This window comes from Zonotrichia albicollis, chromosome 24, assembly GCF_047830755.1.
Source record: "Zonotrichia albicollis isolate bZonAlb1 chromosome 24, bZonAlb1.hap1, whole genome shotgun sequence".
NCBI classification, from domain to species: domain Eukaryota; kingdom Metazoa; phylum Chordata; class Aves; order Passeriformes; family Passerellidae; genus Zonotrichia; species Zonotrichia albicollis.
Genome location: NC_133842.1, coordinates 4,343,375 through 4,365,733, shown reverse-complemented (window position 1 = coordinate 4,365,733; position 22,359 = coordinate 4,343,375). Strand labels below are relative to the sequence as shown.

At 49.3% G+C, this 22,359-nt stretch overlaps 1 protein-coding gene across 1 annotated transcript; it reads left to right on the top strand.

Annotated features, from left to right (window-relative positions):
- The first annotated feature begins 2,543 nt into the window (after window positions 1-2,543).
- LOC141731744 (olfactory receptor 14J1-like) lies at window positions 2,544-21,749 on the top strand. The gene is made up of 2 exons (XM_074558250.1): window positions 2,544-3,324; window positions 21,583-21,749. Exons 1-2 carry the CDS (start codon window positions 2,559-2,561, stop codon window positions 21,747-21,749), a joined length of 933 nt encoding a protein of 310 aa, XP_074414351.1. The 5' UTR covers window positions 2,544-2,558.
- The last annotated feature ends 610 nt before the right edge of the window (window positions 21,750-22,359 follow it).

The window sequence follows — 22,359 nt, the reverse complement described above, 5'->3', positions numbered from 1 at the left end:
CAGGAGCAGCTCCTGTGCACAGCCCAGCAGGGCTGGGGCTCTGCCTGCAGCCACCCTGGGCACAGCACAGAGGCACAGAGGGGTTAAACTCAGCCTGGGCTGGGAGCACAGAGCAGAGCTCACTCGAGGATCACTAGAGCAGAAATCATCCCAGGTTTGAAACAGTCATTCCCTGGCTGTGGGAAGAGAAGCTGCAGTTCCTGCAGGGATCTCCTGGAGCTGGCACATCCCACAGCTTTTAGCACCTTTCAGGAGGACTCTCAGAGCTGCTCCAGGGCAGGGCTGTGGCCCTAGGGCAGGGCTGGCTTTCCCTGCTGCCCCAGCCCAGGCACAGCCCAAGGCAGCTCCTGTTGCCAGGCTCTGCTGCAGGGCTGAGAAGCCGGGGCTGCAGCCAGGGGTGCCAAGGGCTGTCCTGCAGAGCAGGGTCCTGCAGCCCAGGGCGCTGTGCTGGGGCTAGGACTCTGCTGCCTGCCAGGGACAGCTCTCAGCCGGCCCGGGGAGCTGCTCCCAGCGCTGGGGAGAAGCTGTGGGGGGAAGGAGCCACCCTGAGCAGGGCAGGGGCTGCTGCTGACAGGGGCTGGGTGGGGCAGGGCTGCTCCCAGCTCCAGACCAGCCTGAGCACAGCTCTGGAGGACACTTCCCAAAGAAGGTACGTCTGGAAAGATCAGGAGCTTCCCTGAGTGTTTTCAATTTCCTACTTGGAGAAGGATGGGAATGTTGGGGTGATGACAAAAAGATTTTTGTATTTTTTACATTTTATATATTCATAGCTCTCTAAATTACTATCATATAGTTACAATACTATAATCCTTACTTAACTCTAATAACCTCTTAACTCAATTAAACCACTATTATATTCTTATATAGCTTTAATCCTGAATTAAATCTGGTATGTTTCCCTACCTTTCTCTTAATAACTTGACTGTCTAAATATATTCCTAAAATGCTGTATAGTCCTATTCTTTTATATAGTCCTGAAATACTATAAGCCTTCTAGGAACTGGACGTATAGGAGCATTTTGGGTTTTGAGAATGAGCAGAATATGAGCAGTCATTATAAAAAGTGAAGGCAAAGAAGCCTTTGGACCTACTCCAATGGGTTGATCCAGGGGTGTGTAACTAGGGAAACTGAATCTCCTTTTGGATGTTCCTGTTAAATATCCTAATTAATCAACCTTAATAAATTGTTGAAATCAGGAGCTGGGTGTGCCCCATCCCCACTGGGACACCTGGAAGCTTCCAACACATCTGGTTGTTACTTTACTGTTCTAACACTGTTGCAAGGGTTTTTTTGGGTTTTTTTGCCTCTTTGGGTTACAGACAGCAGAGGGATGAGAGAAGCAGAACAGGAATTGTAATTCCAGAATCACAGAACATTCTGAGTTGAAAGGGACACACAGGATCATCAAAGGAATGTTTGAACATTTACAGGGACTCCAGAACTGCAACTTTGGGTGGCCAGTCTCTCTGCTGGGAGCCTCCCAAAGGGCCCTCAGCCACTCCTCAGCCCTGGGCAGCAGCAGCATCACCTCCGCAGGGCCCAGCAGGGCTCTCCTGAGCTGCCCTTGCCCAGCTGCACACAGAGCCTGCCCCAGCCAGGGCCCTGCACACAGGCAGGTTTCTGTAGGGCCCCGGCCAGGGCACACAGGCTGGGATGGGCTCTGTGAGCGCTGGCAGGGACAAGGCTCCTCTCAGGAGGGAATGTCCAGGCCCAGGGAGATGCTCAGGGAAGGAGAGGGAGCTGAAGAGAGCAGTGCTGGGGGCAGGATGAGGGCACTGTTGGTGTGTGGGAGGAGCCAGGCACAGCTGGGCACGGGAACACTGTCCTGAGTGCCCGGCTGTCTCTGCCCTGCCCTCTCAGGCACAGCACCACAACATCTTCTCTTGGTTCTGCCCTGCCCTGATATTGTCACTGTTGTCTGCTGCTCTCAGGGAGGCTCTGGCATTTGCAGCAACTGAGTAAGGCTCTGCCCTTGGCATTCCTGCCAGGCAGGGCTGTCCATGGGAATGGGGTGTCCAAGCTTCCCTGGAACCCGTGGGGCTGTGGGAAAAGCAGTCCATGGGAAAGGGGAATGAGCTGAGCTCCCTCCCTGAGATCCCATCATGGGCACAGCCAGGGATCTCCTTGCTGTGCCCTTCCAAGCTCTGAGCCCTCCTGGGTGCAAATCTGTGCCAGAGCCTCTGGGAGTTCCCTGAATGTCCCACGAGGAAGGGCAGAGCTGCCTCAGCTGAGGAAATGCTGCTGTGTTTGCGAAGGGAGCTGTGAGTGTCCTTGGCACAAGGGGGTGCTGAGACCTTGCCCAGAGACCTTTAGAGAGGGTGAGAAATTCAGGGATCCCTTTGCACTGGGCAGGGTCTGGTTTATCCCAGGGTGACCCAGGAATGTGATTGTGCTCTGATTGCAGCCAAAGGTTCCCCCCAGAGCAGGAAGGGGGGTGAGTGAGTCCCAGCAGTAGGGACTGTCTACAGGGAATAGACCAGGTTTGGCTCCAGGCAGCCTCTTCTGACTTGTCACTGTCCTTTCTCCATGAACAGATCCCCATGCCCAGCCAGAGCAAATGTCCAACAGCAGCTCCATCAGGCTCTTCCTCCTGCTGGCGTTGGCAGACACGCGGCAGCTGCAGCTCCTGCACTTCTGCCTCTTGCTGGGCATCTCCCTGGCTGCCCTCCTGGGCAACGGCCTCATCATCAGTGCCGTAGCCTGCAGCCACCACCTGCACACACCCATGTTCTTCTTCCTGCTCAACCTGGCCCTCAGCGACCTGGGCTCCATCTGCACCACTGTCCCCAAAGCCATGCACAATTCCCTCTGGGACACCAGGAACATCTCCTACAATGGATGTGCTGCTCAGCTCTTTTTCTTTCTGTTCTTCATTTCAGCAGAGCTTTTCCTCCTGACCATCATGTGCTACGACCGCTACGCGTCCATCTGCAAACCCCTGCACTACGGGACCCTCCTGGGCAGCAGAGCTTGTGCCCACATGGCAGCAGCTGCCTGGGCCAGTGCCTTTCTCTACTCACTGCTGCACACAGCCAATACATTTTCCCTGCCCCTGTGCCATGGCAATGTCCTGGGCCAGTTCTTCTGTGAAATCCCACAGATCCTCAAGCTTTCCTGCTACAAATCCTATCTCAGGGAATTTGGGCTCATTGGAGTTAGTGTCTGTTTATGTTTTAGCTGTTTTGTGTTCATTGTTTTCTCCTATGTGCAGATCTTCAGGGCCGTGCTGAGGATCCCCTCTGAGCAGGGACGGCACAAAGCCTTTTCCACCTGCCTCCCTCACCTGGCCGTGGTCTCCCTGTTCATCAGCACTGCAGCATTTGCACATCTGAAGCCCCCCTCCATGTCCTCCCCATCCCTGGATCTGGCCCTGTCAATTCTGTACTCAGTGGTGCCTCCAGCCCTGAACCCCTCATCTACAGCCTGAGGAACCAGGAGTTCAAGACTGCCGTGTGGAGACTGATGAGTGGATAGTTTCAGGAACATTAAACTGCTGGCCAATTTCTGCCAATCACTTCTATTAAAAGACATCTTTCACACTTCTTGTTGCTTTGGTTGTGGTTTATTCTTTTTTTCCTTTGTATTAATTTTTCATATTGTCCATAAAGAAATGTCATTTTTTTTGCCATTTCTCATTTTGTTTCTCTCCAACTTCCCTGTGGCCAGAGACTGTGTCAATGAGGAGCTGCATTCTTGGTGGCTTTAAAGGAACTAAAGGATCTCCCAGCCAAGTTTTTTTTCCAGAGATTCCCTTGTGTTCCCTTCTCTGGAGCTGCAGCAGCAATGTCTGTGTGCAGAGCTGGGGGCAGATCAGTGTTGGCACAGCAGCTCTCCTCCTGCTGGCCACACCCTCCCTGATCCAGGCCAGGAGCCATTGGCCCTCTTGCCCACCTGGGCACACTGCTGCCTCATATCCAGCCTGCTGTCCATCAGTGCCCCCAGGTCCCTTTCGGCCTGGCTGCTCTCCAGCCACTCTGTCCCCAGCCTGTAGCATTGCAGGGGTTGTTGTGGCCAAAGTGCAGGACCTGGCACTTGGACTGGTTAAACCTTACCTTGTTGGATTTGGGCCCTGGATCTAGCCTGTCCAGGGCCCTGTGCAGAGCCCTCCTATGCTCCCACAGAATCAACACTCACACCCAGCTTGGTGTCATCTGCAAAGATGTCCTTGGTTCCATGGGGCCCCTCAGTGTTACAATGGCCTCCTTGTTACACCAGGCCCTGCACTGTCACACTGGTCTCCTTTGTTTCATGAGGCCATGCAGAGCAACAATGGTCTCCTTGGTTCCATGGGGCTTCACCGTGTCACAATGTTCTCATTGGTGCCACAGTGTCACAGTGGCCCCTTGGTTCCACGGGGCCCCAGGGTGTCACAATGGCCCCATGGTCACATGATGTCCCACGCTGTCACCATGGTCCCTGTGGTTCCAGAAGTCCCCTCAGCATCGCAATGGACTCCTTGTTTCCATGAGCCCACACAGTGTCACAACGTTCTTCCAGATTCCTTGAGGCCCCATCATGTCACAGTGGCCCCTTTGTTACACAGGATCCTGCAGTGTCACAGTGTCCCTTTGGTTCCATGAGGCCCCAGAGTGTCACAATGTCCCCTTGGCTCCTCTCGGCCCTGGAGCCTCCCAATGGTCTCCTTGGTTTTGCAGTGCCAAAATAGTGAAACTCCTTGGTTACACAAGGCCCTGCAGTGTCCCAATGGCCTCTGTGGTTCCACGAGGACTCACAGTGTCACAGTGCATTCCCTGGTTCCGTTTGGCCCCAGAGCACAACAATGGACCCCTGGTTTTATGGGGCTGCACGGTGTCACCATGGTCCTCTTAGTTCCACAAGGCCCTGCAGTGCCACAATGGCCCCAGAGTGTCCCATTCATCACAGAATGACAGAATCAAATAGGCTGGAAAAAACCTTTTGGATCATCAAGTCCAACCAATGTCCTAACACTGCCTTGTCACCCCGACCATGCCACTAAGTGCCACTGGAGAGGGACAGTGACTCTGCCACCTCCCCCCTGGCCAGCCCATTCCAGTTCCCCCTCACCCTTTCTGTGAAGAACCTCTTCCTACTGTCCAGCCTCAACCTCCCCTAGTGCAGCTTAAGGCTGTGTCTTCTTGTCCTGCCCTCCAGCAGATCCACACTCACACCTGGATTGGTGCCATCTGCAATTTGTGAATGGTGGACTGAATCCCCTCCCCCAGATCATCAGTGAAGATATTAAACAGGACTGGGCCCAGCACAGATCCCTGGGGGACACCACCAGTGCCTGGACACCAGCTGGGTGCAGCACCATCCCCACCACTCTCTGCACCCAGCCTCCAGCCAGCTCTTTACCCTGGGAAGGGTGAACATGTGCAAGCCATGGGCTGCAGTTTTTCCAGGGAATTCTGTGGCTTATGGTTTTAAAGGCTTTGAAGTCCAGGCACACAACGTCCAAAGCCTTTCCTGCATCCACAGATAGGTCACCTGGTCATAAAAGGATACCAGGTTGGTCAGGCTGGACCTGGCACCCCTAAATCCACGCTTGCTGGCTCTGATCCCTCAGCCATCCTGTGGGTGCCCTGTGATGGCACTCAAGGTGATCTGTTCCATAACCTTGCCGGGCACCCAGGTCAGGCTGACAGGCCTGGAGTTCCCCAGCTCCTCCTTCCAGCCCTGCTTGGGGATGAGCTCACACTGGCACCTCCAGTGCTCTGGGACCTCCCTGCTGAGCCAGCACTGATGGTAAATGATGGAGAGCAGCTTGGGGAGCTCATCCACAGCTCCCTCATCCCCCTGGGATGGATCCCATCCGATCCCATACACATCTGGGCATCTGAGAGGCTCAGCAGGTCCCCAGCTGCTTCCTCCGTGATTCCAGGGGGCTGTTCTGCTCCCTGTGCCCATCCACCAGCTCAGGAGAACACTACTCCTGAGGACAGCCTTTCCTAATATTGAAAATTGAGACAAACAAGGTGTTAAGTAGCTCAGCCTTGTCTTTATATTTAGTTACTGTATTTCCTACTGCATCCAATAAATAGTAGAGGTTCTGTTTGTCTGTTGTTTTGCTATAATTTTATTTATAGAAACATTTCCTGTTGTTTTTCACAGAAGTGGCCAGGTTAAGCTCTAGTTGAGCTTTCACCGCCTTCCTTTTCTTTTTGCATAACTTAACAACATTCTTAAACACTTTCTGAGTTGCCTGTTCTTCTTTCCAAAAGTGATGCACCCTCTTTTTACCCCTGAGTTCCCACAAAGGCTCCATGGGCAGCCAGGACAGCCATTTTCCTCAATAGATCATATTTTGCCACACTGGCAGAGGCTCCTCCATCCCCTTAATATTACTTTCATGAAGTGTGTCCATCCTCCCTGGACGCCTTTGTTTATAAGGGCTGTTTCCCTTTAAAGAATCAGTGCCTGATTCATTACTCCCCAAATCAGCATCCTAAATAAGCCAAAGTCTGCCCTTCCTAATTCTAGAGTAGAAGTTTTGTTGCTGCCCCTTCTTCTTTCACAGAACATTGAAAACTTGATTATTTCATGGTCACTGTGCCCCAGGCAGCCTCCAAGCCCCACATCTGCCACCAGCCCTTCTCTGTTTGTGAACAGCAGCAGACAGCTTTGGCAGTGGGAGTGTTATCAAAAATTTGGTAAAACAGAAAACTCCTTAACCCCAATGTAGCATTAAGAAGCAGCATTTTTTATTCAGGGGGATGCACGGAGGACAGCTCCTCTCAAAGCTGGGCATGTTGAAAACAGGAAAGTTTCTGTTTATTTTCTGTATTTTGCACAAACATTAATTGATTGTCCTGGACTAAACATACATATGATTATCATTTCCCCAAAATCATTAACACGTTTCCCCTTCCCTTTTGCATGCGTTCTTCTGTCCTTGAGGTCTCTCTGGTGGTCCCTGGTGCTCAGGGACCCCAATGTTCCAGTGGGCCTAGCTAAGCTGGCAGGACACTGAGGCTGCTGAACTTCCAGTTCCCCTTCTCACACAATGGGCACTGTGTGGTTTCCATAGGTGTGGGGTTTTGGAGAACAAGCTCCAGGTGTCAGCTCAGCTGGTTGAGACAATTTATCTGGTAACATGATGTCACAGATTGGACTGTGACATCACAGAGTGGGGTATATGAGGTCATTGAGCAGCTATGACATCATAGGCCATCTCTGTGACATCAGAGATCCATCTGGGACATCACAGGGCAGACTATGACATCACAGAGCAGGCTGTGACATCACAGAGTTTGCTGTGACATCAGAGGCCAGCTGTGTGACATTAGAGAACGGGCTCTGACATCACAGAGCAGGCTGTGACATCCCAGAGGGGCTGTGTGAAATTCCAGCAGGGCTGTGTCAGGTCACTGGGTTGGTCACTTCGCCCCAGCTCCCCCTCACAGTTTCTCCCAATAAGTCCAATGCTGTTCATGCCCAGCAGGGTCCCTGTCCCCCGGGATCCCCCCAGCCCACCTGGAGCCACAGCCTCCACTAAAGGATGTTCCACAGGATCTATCCCAGAGCCTGACAGGGGACAAGGGCCCAGGGCTGTGTGACCAGGACATCAGGGACGGGGATTATCCAGGTCACTGTGGCCTGGTTTGGGTTCCCCATGGCAGGAAAGATGTCTGGCAGCTGAAGCAGGGTCTGGGAAGGGCCTCCAAGGTGGGGCTGGAGCCCTTGGGCTGTGAGCAGAGGCTGAGGGAGCTGGGCTGGTCCAGCCTGGAGCGGGGAAGGCTGAGGGGCTCATCATCCCAGCCTGGCAGTGCCAGCCAGGAGGGGATGGAGAACACAGAGCCGGGCTCTTCACAGGGGGCTGGGGGGAGACAAAAGCCAATGGGTGGAAGGGGAAAGAGGGGAGATCAGCCAGGGAAAGAGGAGATGAAATGAGTCAGGCTAGTTTCACCATTTCCTCAACACCAAGAGCAGCCTGACCTCCCTTTTTCATCCACCACTGACAGCTTTGCAAATTAGGAATTGTTGGAGCTGTTTTGCCTCACTCAAGGATGAGCATCCTGATACAAGAACTTAATTGTATTTATATCTATCACAGAACCAAATTTGTCTAAAATTACTTTTAGTATGGAAATCACTTGTGGATGGTGCACTCATCAGGTGCTGCTGGGACATAGCACATAGCTCAGGGAAGAGCGTGATTTTTATAAACTGTGTCCTGTTCAGCTGTGGTCTGTTGGCCATGAAGAGAAACTTTCTGTGCCTCTGAGTCTCACCAGTTCCTGACCCCCAAAGGACACAAACCTGATAAGTTGTGGTTCCCACTCCAGTGGCGGCACTTACATCTCCCTCCATAGCCAGAGAAGAGCTCCCTTGTCCCAGAAAGTCCCTGGCAATGCAGGGATGAAGGAAACCAGACAGGCTGTGGGGATCAGGGGCAGGGCAGAGCCAGGGAGAAGAATGACTTTTGCATTTGATGGAGTTGTGCCTTCCCTTGGCGTTTTTGGCTGACAAGAAATGAACACCCCTCTGTGTCTCGGGCAGCTCCTTCTCCAAGGAAAGCAGGTGGGATTTGGAGCCAAGGAGCTGAAAGCTGCAGGTGCAGCCTGGGCTGGAGGGAGCTCAGATTTGCACAAGGCTGCTCTGAGTGCCAGGGCTTGGGCGGGGGAAATGGTGGGGTGGGGGTAGGGACAGAGTCTGATTGATTGTCAGCCATGAAGGGTCTTGATGTTCATATCCATTCAAACTGCATGAGGAGGTTCTTGGATTCAGTGTCAATTGGAGATGGCACATATCAATGAATTAACAGGAAAAAAAAACTAATCAGGACCTGAAAAATCCTTTCTCACTGTCTTTTTAAATATATTGCATTCACTGCGGATATACTACTGAGATCTGTCAAATTAACCAGAAATTATTTGAAAATTAAAATCAAATTATTCCCTGAGGCTTGACTTGCTCAGGTGTTCTCAATGTTAATGAGCCCTGGGGCACTGAATTCCTGCACTGAAGAGCTGAAGGCTGAACAAGCCTCTGCAGCAGGAAAATTCAGCAGCAGCCTCCAAGGTGCTGAGGATGTCAGCAGCCCCCAGTGAGGCCATCCCTGCCCAGAGACCGTGGGGGAATGGGCAGACAAGGAGAGCGTCCCTGGGGCTGGGGCAGCACAACTCAGAGGCACCAGCGGCTGCAGCTGGGAAATGGAGTGTGGAATGTGGCTGGGAAAGCCCTGCCTGGGCTGTGCCAAGCAGGACACACAAGCCCTGACTCCCATACCCCAAACAATTCTTTAAAGGTGGCATTTAAAGGAATTACAATTGTGTCCTCTGAGTTGGACTCCCTGTGTTGGGAATTTAGCTGCTAGAAAATGGAAAAGTACAAAACCATGGCTAATTCCAAGTCCTGCACCTGCACAGATAGCAGTGTCCTTGGGCCTAGCTGTAGTAAGATAACAAACAGTGAAAGAGACATGAGAAAAGAGAGATGTAACCCCTAAGGAATGAGGATGAGTTCATGGTATAGTTTAACCAATAGATTGCTTGGCTTACAGAATATTCATAAGCTTATTATTTGCTGTATAAGTGTCTGATGCTCTCTTCAATAAATGGAATTTGCTTATCACTCATATTGAGTGTCTGAGTCTCCCCTCACCGACAAATGGCTCGACCCCGGCAAAGGCATCATTCTTTGCGACATCCCTGGAAAATACCAACAAGAGGTTCTCAGGTGCTCAAAATAACCAAACAGCCTTTACTGGGAACTTTAGAAAATCAGAGAAACTTGGGCAAAATGTTTATTATGACATTGTAGTGGTTTTGGTTTTTTAATGTAAGATTTTTCTAATTGTGAGATTTCCTAATTAATGTATTGATGAGTGTGGTGGGTTTTATAGTCAGGTAATTATTTATGTATTAATTTTATTGTGAGATTAGATTATGAGAAAGGTGAAGTATGCTGAAAAATTTAAAAGGGTATAAAAGAAATATTTATCAAAAATAAATTTAAAAGAGAAAGGTAGTAAGAAATAAAATAAACTCTTTAGAACACTTTTTTTTCTCTACAACTTTTTCTTTTTGCTGACAATGTAAAGAAAGTAAACTTAAAATTTCTACTTAGTTTACTGTTTGTAGAATACTCTTGTTTTAAAATTTAATTCTGAAATGTTTTAAAGATGAGTTGTTTAAAGGTGACAATTTTTATTATTTACTTTTAAAATTATTTTTACCTCTGGGAATAGAGATCTTCTCTTGGGGATAGTGGATTTTTTTTTCTCCCGCTTAATCTCTTGATGAAATTACAGTTATTTTATCATTTGTTTACTTTAGTATGGAAGTTTTTGTTTGATATTAATTTGAATTTTCGTTTTTATTTTTATGTTTAATAAAGGAAAATAGTTTTTTCTTTATAGTTTATAAGCGGATTTTAGTTTTAATATTAAAGTATTTTTTTCTTTTTTTGGGGGGATTTGATTTCTTCTTTACTGACTTTGGTGGTTTTATATTGTTTTTTATATGCTTGTATTTTGGGATTTTTTTTATACTTGAGGGAGGATTGAAGTATTGAAAGGACTAATACCTCACCTGCCAGTACATTGTGGTGGAAGTTGTGGGTGGGTTGTGTTAGGATTGGTTTTATGGTTTGTTTTTGGGTTTTTTGTGTTTAATTTTAGTTGTAGGGGTATTTTGTATGGGTTGCAGGTTGTATAGGTTTATGGTTTGAATGGTGTTGGGGGAAGGGGACTTGATGGTAAGTTTTAATAGGTGTGGCTAACTTTAGAAGGGTGTCCTTTCCAGGAAGTTGAAAATTATGGCCGGGAAGAGACAGTCAGTTGTGTTGTAGTTTTCCCTTTATTTTATCCCTTCTGTTACCAGTATTATTTCTGTTCTTGTTGGTTCCTTATCTTGCTGCTGTTCCCAATAAATTGTTCTTATACCAGCCTGGGATCTTTGCTTTTGTGCTTTACACAAGAGGTGGGAGGGCAGTGAGGGCAGTGTGGTTTTAGCAGGAGCAGGAAATTGGGGAATCCCATTCCTTAACCCTGGCCCGTGGAAACCGAGCATCCCAGCTGGTCCCAGCCCCGGTGGCCATGGCAACAGCCTTGGGAGCGGGTCCATGGCTGGGGCTGTGGGAACCTCTTCCCTCTGGGGCCCAGGGACAGGAGTGGAGGGAACGGCTGCAGCTGAGTCGGGGCAGGCTCAGGTTGGATGTCAGGAAAAGGTTTTTGCCCAGAGGCTGCTGGGGCCCTGCCCAGGCTCCCCAGGGAAGGGTCCCAGCTCCAGGGCTCTCTGAGCTCCAGCAGCGTTTGGACAGCGCTGCCAGGCCCAGGCTGGCATTGTTGGGGTGTCCTGTGCAGGGCCAGCAGTTGGACTGGAGGATCCTGATGGGTCCCTCCCAGCTCAGCCAATTCTGTGGTTCTGGGATCCCATGAGCCTGGGGATGGAGCTGCCAATGGTTGCCATGGCAACGGGCTCTGGCTGCAGGCCTGAGCTGGTGTCCATGGCAACCACTCCAGCATGGGGTCTCCATGGAGCTGCCAAGGGACTGAGCATAGCAACAGGGGTCTGGTGATGGTTGCCATGGAAACTGACCATAGCAACAGGGGCTAGTGATGGTTGCCTGCTAAGGATCAGATTTGTCACAGGCCCTCAGAGAGATTCCATGGGGACTATCCAAGAGTCTCCAGGCTGTTCCAGAGCTGGAATGTCACAGGCACAGACAAGGGCTCCATGGAGACCTCCCAGGGCTTTCTGGGGATGGTAAAGAGCCCTGTGGTCAGAGGCAGTCACAGCCATTCCATGGTGACATCCCAGACGACTTTGGGCTGCCATGGCACCGATCTGTCACAGGCACTTGCAGGGGCTCCACAGTGACATCCCAGGAGTCTCCAGGCTGCCAAAGAGCTGGGATGTCCCAGACACTCACAGGGGTTCCTGTTATGAGGAAAGTTGGAGCTTCAGGCAACGTTTATTGGAGAAGCTCCTGTTGGGTCACGAGGTGCAGAAAGGATCCCCAATAGCCCCCATAGATCCCCAAATGTCACCGTTGAGTCAGAGATGATACAGACTCAGATCAGAAGGCTATGCACTAAATGCCACCTATTTTTTCTATCCTCTTCTTTTATGTCGTAGTTTGCTACAGTTGGACCTCTCTGGTCATTTAATCAACACATTTCACATGATTGGCCAATTAAGACAACACCCTTTAGTAAACAACTTCATGGAAAAAAACCCCAACTTATTACAAACATCATCAGGCTACCAGTTATTAATGTTTGTTTTATTTTGGGCCCTTCTGGGAGCTCCCCGGATGGGGAAAACACTCCTGTAGCAGTTCTGTGCCAAGTAAAAGGAGATGCACAGGACTTCTTTGGTCTTCACCTTCTTGCTTATTGTTATCATATCTAAAATTTTGCATGCTGTCTACACCAGGCTCATCTTGCTGGAAAAGCACCGCAAAATGGCTCTAAAATGTACGGTTTCAAGGTCTTTTAAAGTTGTCTCATCCAATTAACTCTTAAAACGTACATTATTTCTACTTATCTACACATAACTCATCCCTTGACTGTCCACATAACCTCTACTCTGTGCTTTCCTTGACCAATCACCCTCTGCCACCAACACTGAAGAAAATGGAATAGATGAAGAAGAAGAAAAAGAAGAGAGGGACTACACACAAATTCCTCCATCTTGCTTCCTATCTACACCATACTAAAAATCCCAAAACCTAAATTTCTCACCCAAGTGACATAGTATACTACCCCCTAATTTATTTCACACTTTGGTAAATTCTAATCTATCTCAATGTCCTGGAAGTCCTCTCCATGGGCAAAGGTTAAAGACAGTGTTTCTCTGGGGGTCAGGATCCCTCAGAGCAGGCAGAGAAATATTCCCTGTGCCCTGGATTACCACACATTTAACCTAAAATCCCTTATCCCTTAACATGTGAAGTTACCCAAAAAGGTTCCAGGTAAGATTAGATGGAGAAGAAATAAAGAATGACAGAAAGACAGAAGATCCATAGAAAGACACACACATAGGTACCAGCTGCTGGGGTTCCAGCATTGCTAACAGAGGAACCCCAGGAGAAGGCAGGATCCAGACCACAGGCTGGCCTCACACTCTGGCTTTTCACCCTTGGGCCTCCATGGGCCCACCCCTGGGGTGGGACTGCCAGTTGCTTGTCCAATCAGAGTCAGGGTAGCACCAGATGCTGGTATGTGATTGATTGATTGATTGACAGCTGGGCTAATCAGAGCTGGGTTAACATTTCCCCTGCTGTATGATTGACAGCTCTGCCAGGCCAGAGCTGGGGGTGGGGCTCTGTCCAATCACAAACCAAGGCCCGACCCAGCCCTGGCCCCACACGGGCATTCTGAGCATCCCAAGGTGTCTCAGGACATCGATCTCATCCAGCCTCTGAGAGCGACCACAGTGACACTACGGAACCTCATGGAACCATTGATCAGTTGTGACAATGGAGATCCAAGGAAACTGGTGAGACTGTGGAATCCAGGAATCATGGAATCAAGGAGACCATTATGCAAATCATGGGCCCTATGGAAGCAAGGATCTATGATCAAAGTGTGGTTTGATTGGGATTGATTTAAAACAGAAACAAGAAGCCATTTTTTCACAGTGGGGCTGCGAGGGGCCAATGGACCCTTGTGACTCTGTTGGGTCTCATGAAACCAAGAAGCCATTGTGACATTCCCAGACCTCATGGAATCAAGGAGAATATTGTGACAGTGTGGGGACCCAGGAAATCAAGGGAACATGGAACGGGTCTGCTTGGTTTGGACTTCTGCGGATTCTCTCACAGGTTCCACTGAATTTGACATGTCAAGGGCCACTTCCCATCTGACTGTGAAGCACTGGGGCTCTGTGCTTTCCTGCCTATGGAAAAGAACTGTCTTTCTTGTCTAGGCTCCCATGGCTGAAATTAGGATTCCACGTCTAAAATTCTCTATATCCAAGGGTATTGAAGTGAAGGGAGACGACCCATCTTCATTGATCAGCATCGAGCTCCAGTTTATTGATTCAACAGTCACTTTTTATAACAGTGTTAATTAAGCTCATACATATTGCAAAATCCAAGCTCATCATAGGTCAGAGATTACACACCAACCCCTCCTTTTGTTCTCAATACCATGATTTGTGTTCTCAAAACTTACTTTTACTTTCCCAAAACAGCCAAAGATAGAATGTTTACCTGTTATGAGAACCCTGCCTAAGAACCCTGGTATGAAAGGTTCTCAAGGCCTTCATGTTTGTCACTTTTGCTTTCCCATACCTTATCCAAGGACAAGATATTTACTTGTTATTAAAAACAACCTGAGAACTTCTGCTGTTTACATAATCGTGCCTGAGAATCTTGTTGTTTACAGAAACAGGCTTTGAGAATTTGCTCCTCACAGCTACCTTTTACTTTTCCATCAGCTGTATTTTTTCATGGCCTTTTTTCCTTCAAGCCATGTCTGAGCAAAATTCTACAACACAAGGGTTTCTCCCAAAGAAAATCTGCCAATACAGTCAAGTTTGGCTAGCCTCAGCCTCTGGTGACTCACTCTCATCTGCCCACGGCTTGATTGTTTTCCTCCTATGGAGACCACTTTGACACTGCGGGGTGTTTTGGAGCCAAAGGGCATGGTTACACTGTAGGAACTTGTGGAACCAAGGAGATCATTGTGACACTGTGGGTACCATGGGTCAAAGGGGCCATTGTGACACTGTGCAGTCCTGAGGAACCATGGAGATCATTGTGAGAGTTTGGGGCCTTGTGAAATGCAGGACATCATAGTGACACTGCAGGGTACGATGGATCCAAGGGACCAGTGTGACACTGTGGGGCCTCATGGAACCAAGGACATAATTGTGGCTCTGTTGGGCTGCATGGTCCCAAGGGGCCAGTGTGAAGCAGTGGGGATTTATGGAATCAAGAGGCCATTGCTGCATTTTATGGCCTCGTGGAGCCAAAAAGTCATTGTGATCCTGGAGGGGATTGTGAATCCATGGAGAGCATTGTGGCATTGCAAGCCCCCATGGAATCATGGAGACCATTGTGACACTGTGGGCCCACACAGAACCAAAGGGCCACTGTGACCCTGCAGTGTCTCATGGAAGGAAGGGGCCATTGTGACACTGTGGGAACTTGTGGAGCCAAGGGGATCATTGAGGCACCACTGGAGCCCATGGAACCAAGGGGCCATGGTGACACAGAGGAGCTTCATGAAACCAATAAATCATTATGACACATGAGGCCTTGTGGAACCCTGGAGACCATTAAGATCCTTAAGGACTTGTCTAACCGTTATGACACCTTAGGGCATCATGGAAGCAAGAAAACCACTGTGGCACTGCAAGCCCTCATGGAAGCAAGGAGCCATTGTGACGCTGCAGGGCCCTGTGGAAGCTACGAAACATGAAACAGGTGTGGCTGCCTTGGTCTCCCAGGAGTCACCTGACAGGTCTGACTGACCTTGGAATGTGGAAGGCCACTCTCATCTGCCCCTGAAACACTGGGGCTCTGGGCTTTTCTTTTTATGGAAAAGAGCTGTCTATTTTCTCCAGCCATCTATGGCCAAAATTTGGATTCCAACTCCAAATTTCTTTGTATCCAAGGATTGCTGCCAGAGAAAAGTTGCCAGAACGGACTTGTGCCAGACAGGCTGGTCTTTGATTCCTGAGTACCAGCACTCACCTGTTTTCCAAACACTAGAAAGTGCTCTGTGCTTTTCTTTTTATGGAAGAAAAACATCCCTCTTCTCCAGGCACAAATGTCAAAAATTAGGATTTCACATTCATAATTTCAAATATCCAAGGATTGCTCCAAGCAAACCTGCCAGGACAGACAGGTCAGGCTTCCCTTGGCCTCTGGTGACTGCTGTTAATCAGTTCCTGAAACATGGGGCTCCGTGGTTTCCTTTCTATGGAGACCAATGTTACACTGGGTGCCTTGTGAAATGAAGGGGCCATTGTGACACTGCAGAGCAGCATGGATCCAAGGGAACATTGTGACACTGTGGGGCCTCATGGAACCAAGGACATCATTGTGGCTCCGTTGAGCTGCATGATCCCAAGGGGCCAGTGCAAATCAGCAATGTGAGAGTTAGCCCAGCTGTAACTCAGAGTCAGCCAGATTTTACCCCGGAAGAACTGGGCGTGAGTTTGAAGTCCTAGGAGTTGTTCTTTTAACTTAGGGTGAGCTTGACAAATCCCCCGTAAGCCTTTAGTGTTGTTATGCTAAGTTGTCCAAATTCTATTTCCCTATTGGTTTATTGGTTACTTGTTTATTCTATATGGTTATTGTTCTGGTTTTCTAGCCCCAAGTGTCTATGTTGTTGCTTCCCCTTTGTCTCAGGTTTTAGGATCCTGCCCCTTGTACTGTGCTGGACTTCTCCATGTTTATTGTTTTTCACTCTGTTATTAAAGTTCATTTTAAACAACTCCATTGATCCTGTTCCTTTTCATTTTTGCCTCCCTCGCCCTGAAGTCAGGGAACCAGAGAGGTTTGTTGCAGCCACCTTCATTGTGACATTTGGCACCCAACCAGAGACCATGATATTCAGGGCTCCCTGTGCCAGTCATGTCAGCTGGGGTTAGCTGATGGATAGGCCAGTGCTCCCTGAGATTTTGGATTGTGCCGGGCCCAGCAGATTCATCGTTGCTTCAAGGGACCTTGCCCAGGATCAGCATGAATGATGATGGTTTCACCTGCATAGGAATGCAGGTGGGTTTGGGGAAATGGAAGACATTTATTGCTCATTTTGCCACTGTGTTTTTACAATATACACCCACATCCCATAACTGATTTTATGTGTCCCGGTGGCTCTTCCCCATAAGGCAGAGAAAGAGAAAAATGGGCAGCCAGATGTCCAAAGTAGAAAGGACCATATATGGATGCTTTAATTCTCACTGATCATGACATAATATTTTCAAAGAATGAATTAAAATGAATCATGAGGTGGATCATTAAAAATTTCCCAGACGTCTCTGCCAATGAAATCCATACCACTGAATTTTGGGACTCAGTGGGAGTTAAACTATACAATATTTCAATCAAAAGGGACCCCATTGCACCCATACCATCCTTGAGGCCCTTCACCAGCAAGCAGTGTGTCAAAAACTCAATCTGTTTGTCACTCCTAACCTGGGACCTCCCCTCAAACCTGCCTTTCTCAGACTATTTATGATGATCCAAGATGGCAATGGCCATGCTATCTTGCATGCCCTGGAGACTAAAGATGGAAGGAGCCTGAATGTGTCTCAGAAGCCCGACCATCCTCCCCTCCACCTTGGCTTGTCCACTTCCTGCTAGCACAACCTTCTCTTCTGCTCTGAATGAATCTCCAGACTCCACCCCCACAACTGCAGGTCAGGCCCCATTGTCAATCATTCCACCTTCACCCTGGGCCGTGCCTCCAGTTAAAGAAGGAGACTGGCAAATAGCCTCAAAACCCCTCAGTGCCCTGGTATGTTATGGAAGAAGGGGGGAGAATCCCAGGTATCAGCCATTGGTTTATGGGGAAATCAAGGATCTCTGTAGGGACTTTAAAGACCATAGGAAGGACTTACGTTGTTTTAATGGCCTAATGAGGGCCATGTTTACAGCACATCATAACTCCCTGTGATTTAAAATATATTATGACCATGTTGTTGTCACCTATAGAATACACCCTGTGAAAAGGGGGATGGAAGTGTTTACTAATTCAATTAATAGCAGACTATGCTACTAATGAGGCAAGGGCGGAATTGACTATCAACCATCTAGCTGGAGAAGGACAACACAGCCTGCCAGATGATCAAGCAGCAGATATCCCCAGAGAAGAATTGAATTATATCAAAGAGATGGCTTTGAAAACTTTAATCCAGGTATCAGATGGTAACACCCCCAATTTGGACAACCTTGGGTGGCTGCAGCTAAAGCTTTAGGACAATAACACCATCTTGGGTGCCTGTTAAGTAAGCAACCAACGCTACCTCCCTCACACTGAGTGGCCTGCTCTCAGACATAGGGACCATCACACAGGCCACCTTGCAGAACAGCGATAGAGTTTTTACTCTGGCCACATGGGCATGGCTGTGCAAACTCTGAGGGCAAGTGTTGCATGAACCTTTCCAGCCACAGTGAGTCAATCCACAAGAGCATTCAGGTACTGAAGGAAGGGTTCAAGAAGCTTCAAGTGGAAAACAAAGACTGGGTCAATAAACTCTTCCAGTCCTGAGGACTAAAGGGTTGGATGATGTCGAGCTAAAACAGGACTATTATTTCTCTTAGTGGTTGTTGTTGTTCAATTGTTAATTGTTTCATGTTTGTTTGGATGCTTTTAGAAAAACTTACAAAATTCTTTCTGTTCCATCTTTGTTGTAAAAGAGAAAGGGGGAAGATACCCAACACAGGCTCCTCATGGACTCCTTGGACAAGAGAACTGGAGGCCAGGAGGCCATGAAAACCTCTCAGAGACTCAGTGTGGGAAGGAAAAACCTTAAAAGTACCTAAAAGTATTCTTAAATCCATAAAGTACCTTAAAATCCTTGAGTCTCGCAAGGCATTAATGAGGCCGACTGAGTGTCAGTGCAAAGCTCTCAAGGGATTCATTAAAGCAGGTAATTGGGGCCATGATTGCACAAACTTCTCACAGAATCTGTATCAAAAGGGAAACACCAAGTACCCTAAAATAACTGATGTACCCTGAAGTATTAATGAGCCCCAGTGAGTGTTGTTACTGACAAAGCCTCTCCATGGGCTAATTACAGCAGATAATTGGAGGCCATGATTGCACAAACCTCTCAGAGACTCCAAGGCAAAAGCCAAACCCAAAGTCCTTTGAAACACCTGCAGTCCCTGGAAGCATGAAGGAGACCACAGGGCCATTCCTGAGCAAGGCTCCCCAGGGACTCCTTCCAGCAGCTTCTTGAGGCCACTGGAATGTGGGCTAGGGGGGGATGCTGAGGGCAGGACAAGCGGCTGACAGTGCCCAGCCTGGCTGGGGCTGTGCCAGGAGGCCCCAGGGCCTCAGGACAAGGTGTCTCCTCACAGCCCTTGGTGGCACAGACCCTGCTGTGCCCCAGGACACCAAGACTATGCTTCTCTTTGTCCCCACCTGTCATCACTGCCTCCAGTTCTCTGCTCTGCCTGAGGCCTGGGGACACTTTTTCAGTCGTGTCCATCACTGGGACCCATTAAAAGTACAAGAAACTTTGGAGTTGGATTCTGCCTTGGAGTTCTGGAGAGGTTTCTTCAGCTCCCTCTCAGGGACTGATGTTCAGGGCCTTAGCACAAAGCCCCAGAGGCTCATTAAAGTCCTTGTGCTGTGTCTGTGCTGCTGAGCTGGGCTGGGCTCCTGGCACAGAGGCAGCTCCTGGTAACCAAGAAGAGCTTCAAAAGCACATTTCTCTTGATGAGCAGCTCTTCTGCCAGCCCAGCAGGGCTGGGGCACTGCCTGCAGGCAGTCTGGGCACAGCACAGAGAGTCACAGAGAGCTTCAATCAGTCAGGGCTGGGAAGGTGCTGAGAAGTGCCTGGGGCAGAATCACTGCCAGCCCTTGGCACAGGAACCTCTGGCTGCAGGACAATGCAGCTGCAGCTCTTGGATCCATTTCCTAAAGATGGAACATCCCAATGCCTACAGACTCTGTAAGTACAACCCTGAGTATTTCTGGTGTAGGGGAGGTGAAATGCTCATGAAGCTCTGACATGCTGAGGGTTTCTGATCAGTCATAGAATATTTACCAGCAAAGGATTTTGATAGGAAATAGGATATTTCCTAATATTTTTTATTCAGTTTTCTATTATTGGAGAATGTCAGGAAGGGAGGGTTAAATATTACAGGTATTATGAATTATTAGTTAATATCTTGTCAATGCCTGAGACATCCAAACTGTTCCTTTTAGTGATCAAAATGTTCACAGGAGATCCCTAATTTGGTTTCAGCCACTCTGCCCATGGACAGCACCAGCATCACCTTTGCTCTTAACCATCAGGCTCAGTCTGAGCTGTCCTTTCTCCAAGCTGAAAACAGAACCTACTCCCAGCCAGTGCCCTGCAAACAGGGAGAGTTCTGTAGGGCCAAGGAAAGTGCACAGAGATTTGGGGTCTGTGAGTACTGGCAGGGAGAGATCAAGAACAGGGAAACACCTGCAGGAGGGAAAAGCTCCAGGAAGCAGAGAGATAATCAGGCAATAAGAGAAAATAAAACACAGAAATGTTGTGGCAGGGAGACATTAGAAATGTCCATAGGACCCCCTCCAGTGCAGCCCCTCCCTCTGAACAAGCCCCCTCCCTCCTGTGCCCCAGCCAAGCCTCTGCCCTCAGGGCCAGGGCTCCAAGGCGTGCAGCCCCTCCTGTGCAGGCAGAGCTGCAGCAGAGCCGTGGGGCAGCTCTGCAGCCCTGGGCCCAGTTCCCTCTGCAGAGCACAGGGCTGGGAGCAGCTGCCCGGCCTTGGGGGCTCTGGGAGGTGGCACCGCTGGCTCAGGGTGATGCTGTCCCCAGTGCCCAGCTCTGGGCAGTGCTGTCAGTGCAGCCAGGGAAGGAGCTGCATCTCCCTCAATCCAATGCCATCATAAGGACACTTGGAATTCTCCCTGAGATTTCAGTCCAGGCTGGGAGCTTCAATCCAGGGTGCAAACCTGTCCTAGACCATCTCTGAGTTATAGGATTGATGGGGAAAGGCAGAGGTGTTCTGAGACTGAAAGTGCTGCTGGGTTGGTGAAGTAAGCAATGTGAGTACTTGACTACAAATGTGGAACTGGGCTGATGTGGATCCATCTGCTCTGAGTACCTGGGGCTTTTTAAGAAAAACATGGGAGTGTGAACATTCTCCATTTGAGAAAAGAGAAAGCCCAGAAAAACTCCAAACCAAATGAAGTGACAGACCATCTCCCCTCAGTCACCACTCATCATATTGCCTCAGGAAACTCACTCTATTCTACCAGAGTGCAGTAAAAATTCTGTGGGTTTCCGATATCCAACAGCAACAGTTGAGATGCAGGGGAAGTTTATAAAGAAAACTCAGAGCTCAAAAATCTGAAGACCATGTCTGTGTGTTACAGAGGAGGGTGTATGGGAAATGTTTTTGCTAATAAGTCTAACTCTTCACTGTCCTGTTCTTAATGAACAGGGCCCCATGTCCAGAGGCAGCAAATGTCCAACAGCAGCTCCATCAGCCACTTCCTCCTGCTGGCATTGGCAGACACGCGGCAGCTGCAGCTCCTGCACTTCTGCCTCTTGCTGGGCATCTCCCTGGCTGCCCTGCTGGGCAACGGCCTCATCATCAGCGCCGTAGCCTGCGGCCACCACCTGCACACGCCCATGTTCTTCTTCCTGCTCAACCTGGCCCTCAGCGACCTGGGCTCCATCTGCACCACTGTCCCCAAAGCCATGCACAATTCCCTCTGGGACACCAGGAACATCTCCTACAATGGATGTGCTGCTCAGCTCTTTTTCTTTTCTTTTTTCTTTTCAGGAAACTGGGGCTCACTGTAGTAAGTGCATGTTTGGAATCTGGTTGTTTTGTGTTCATTGTTTTCTCCTATGTGGAGATCTTCAGGGCTGTGCTGAGGATCCCCTCTGAGCAGGGACGGCACAAAGCCTTTTCCACCTGCCTGCCTCACCTGGTTGTGGTCTCTTTGTTCGTCAGCACCTCATTTTTTTCCTACCTAAAGCCCCCCTCCATCTCCTCCCCATCCCTGGATCTGGCCCTTTCAGTTCTGTACTCGGTGGTGCCGCCGGCCCTGAACCCCCTCATCTACAGCCTGAGGAACGAGGAGCTCAAGGCTGCAGTCTGGAGACTCATGACTGCATGGTTTCAGGAACACTGAACTGCCGGCCAGTTTCTGCAAATCACTTATAATAAAAGTCATCTTTGATACTTCTTGTTGTTCTCAGTTTGGAGGTGTTTTCCTTGTATTACTTTTTAAATATTTTCCACAAAGAAATGTCATTGTTTGTGCCATTTCTCATTTTGTTACTCTCCAACTCCTCTTTGACCACGGATGGTGTCAATGAGAGGCTGCACGGTCAATGCTTGAAAGGAAATAAAGGATTTCCTAGCAATGTTTTCTGCAGAGATCCCCTTTTGTTGTCTTCTCTGGAGCTGCAGCAGCAATGTCTGTGTGCAGAGCTGGGGGCAGATCAGTGCTGGCCCAGCAGCTGTGCCCAGCAGCAGCAGCAGCATTTGGTGTTGCCAGTGCTGCTGCCATGGCCCTGCCCCGCTGCCCTGGTGGCCCTGGTGTTGCTGTAGGGCCTGAGTGCTCTCAGGGCCGGGCACAGCCCTGGGGGTGGCAGTGCCGGGGCTGCAGCAGGGATAGGCCATGGGCACTGCTGGGGCAGCGCTGACGCCTCAGCCCAGGGACTGGGGACTCCAGGCTCCTTGCCCAGGCTCTCTCAAGAACACACCCAGGCCAATGCTCAGCACAGAAAAGCCCCGTG

Excerpts from the sequence above, each read along its gene's own strand:
- LOC141731744 (XM_074558250.1), top strand. The coding sequence starts at position 2,559 with ATGTCCAACAGCAGCTCCATCAGGCTCTTCCTCCTGCTGGCGTTGGCA. Across the intron at positions 3,325-21,582 it reads CATCAGCACTGCAGCATTTG|CCTACCTAAAGCCCCCCTCC; the intron begins CACATCTGAAGC and ends CCTCATTTTTTT.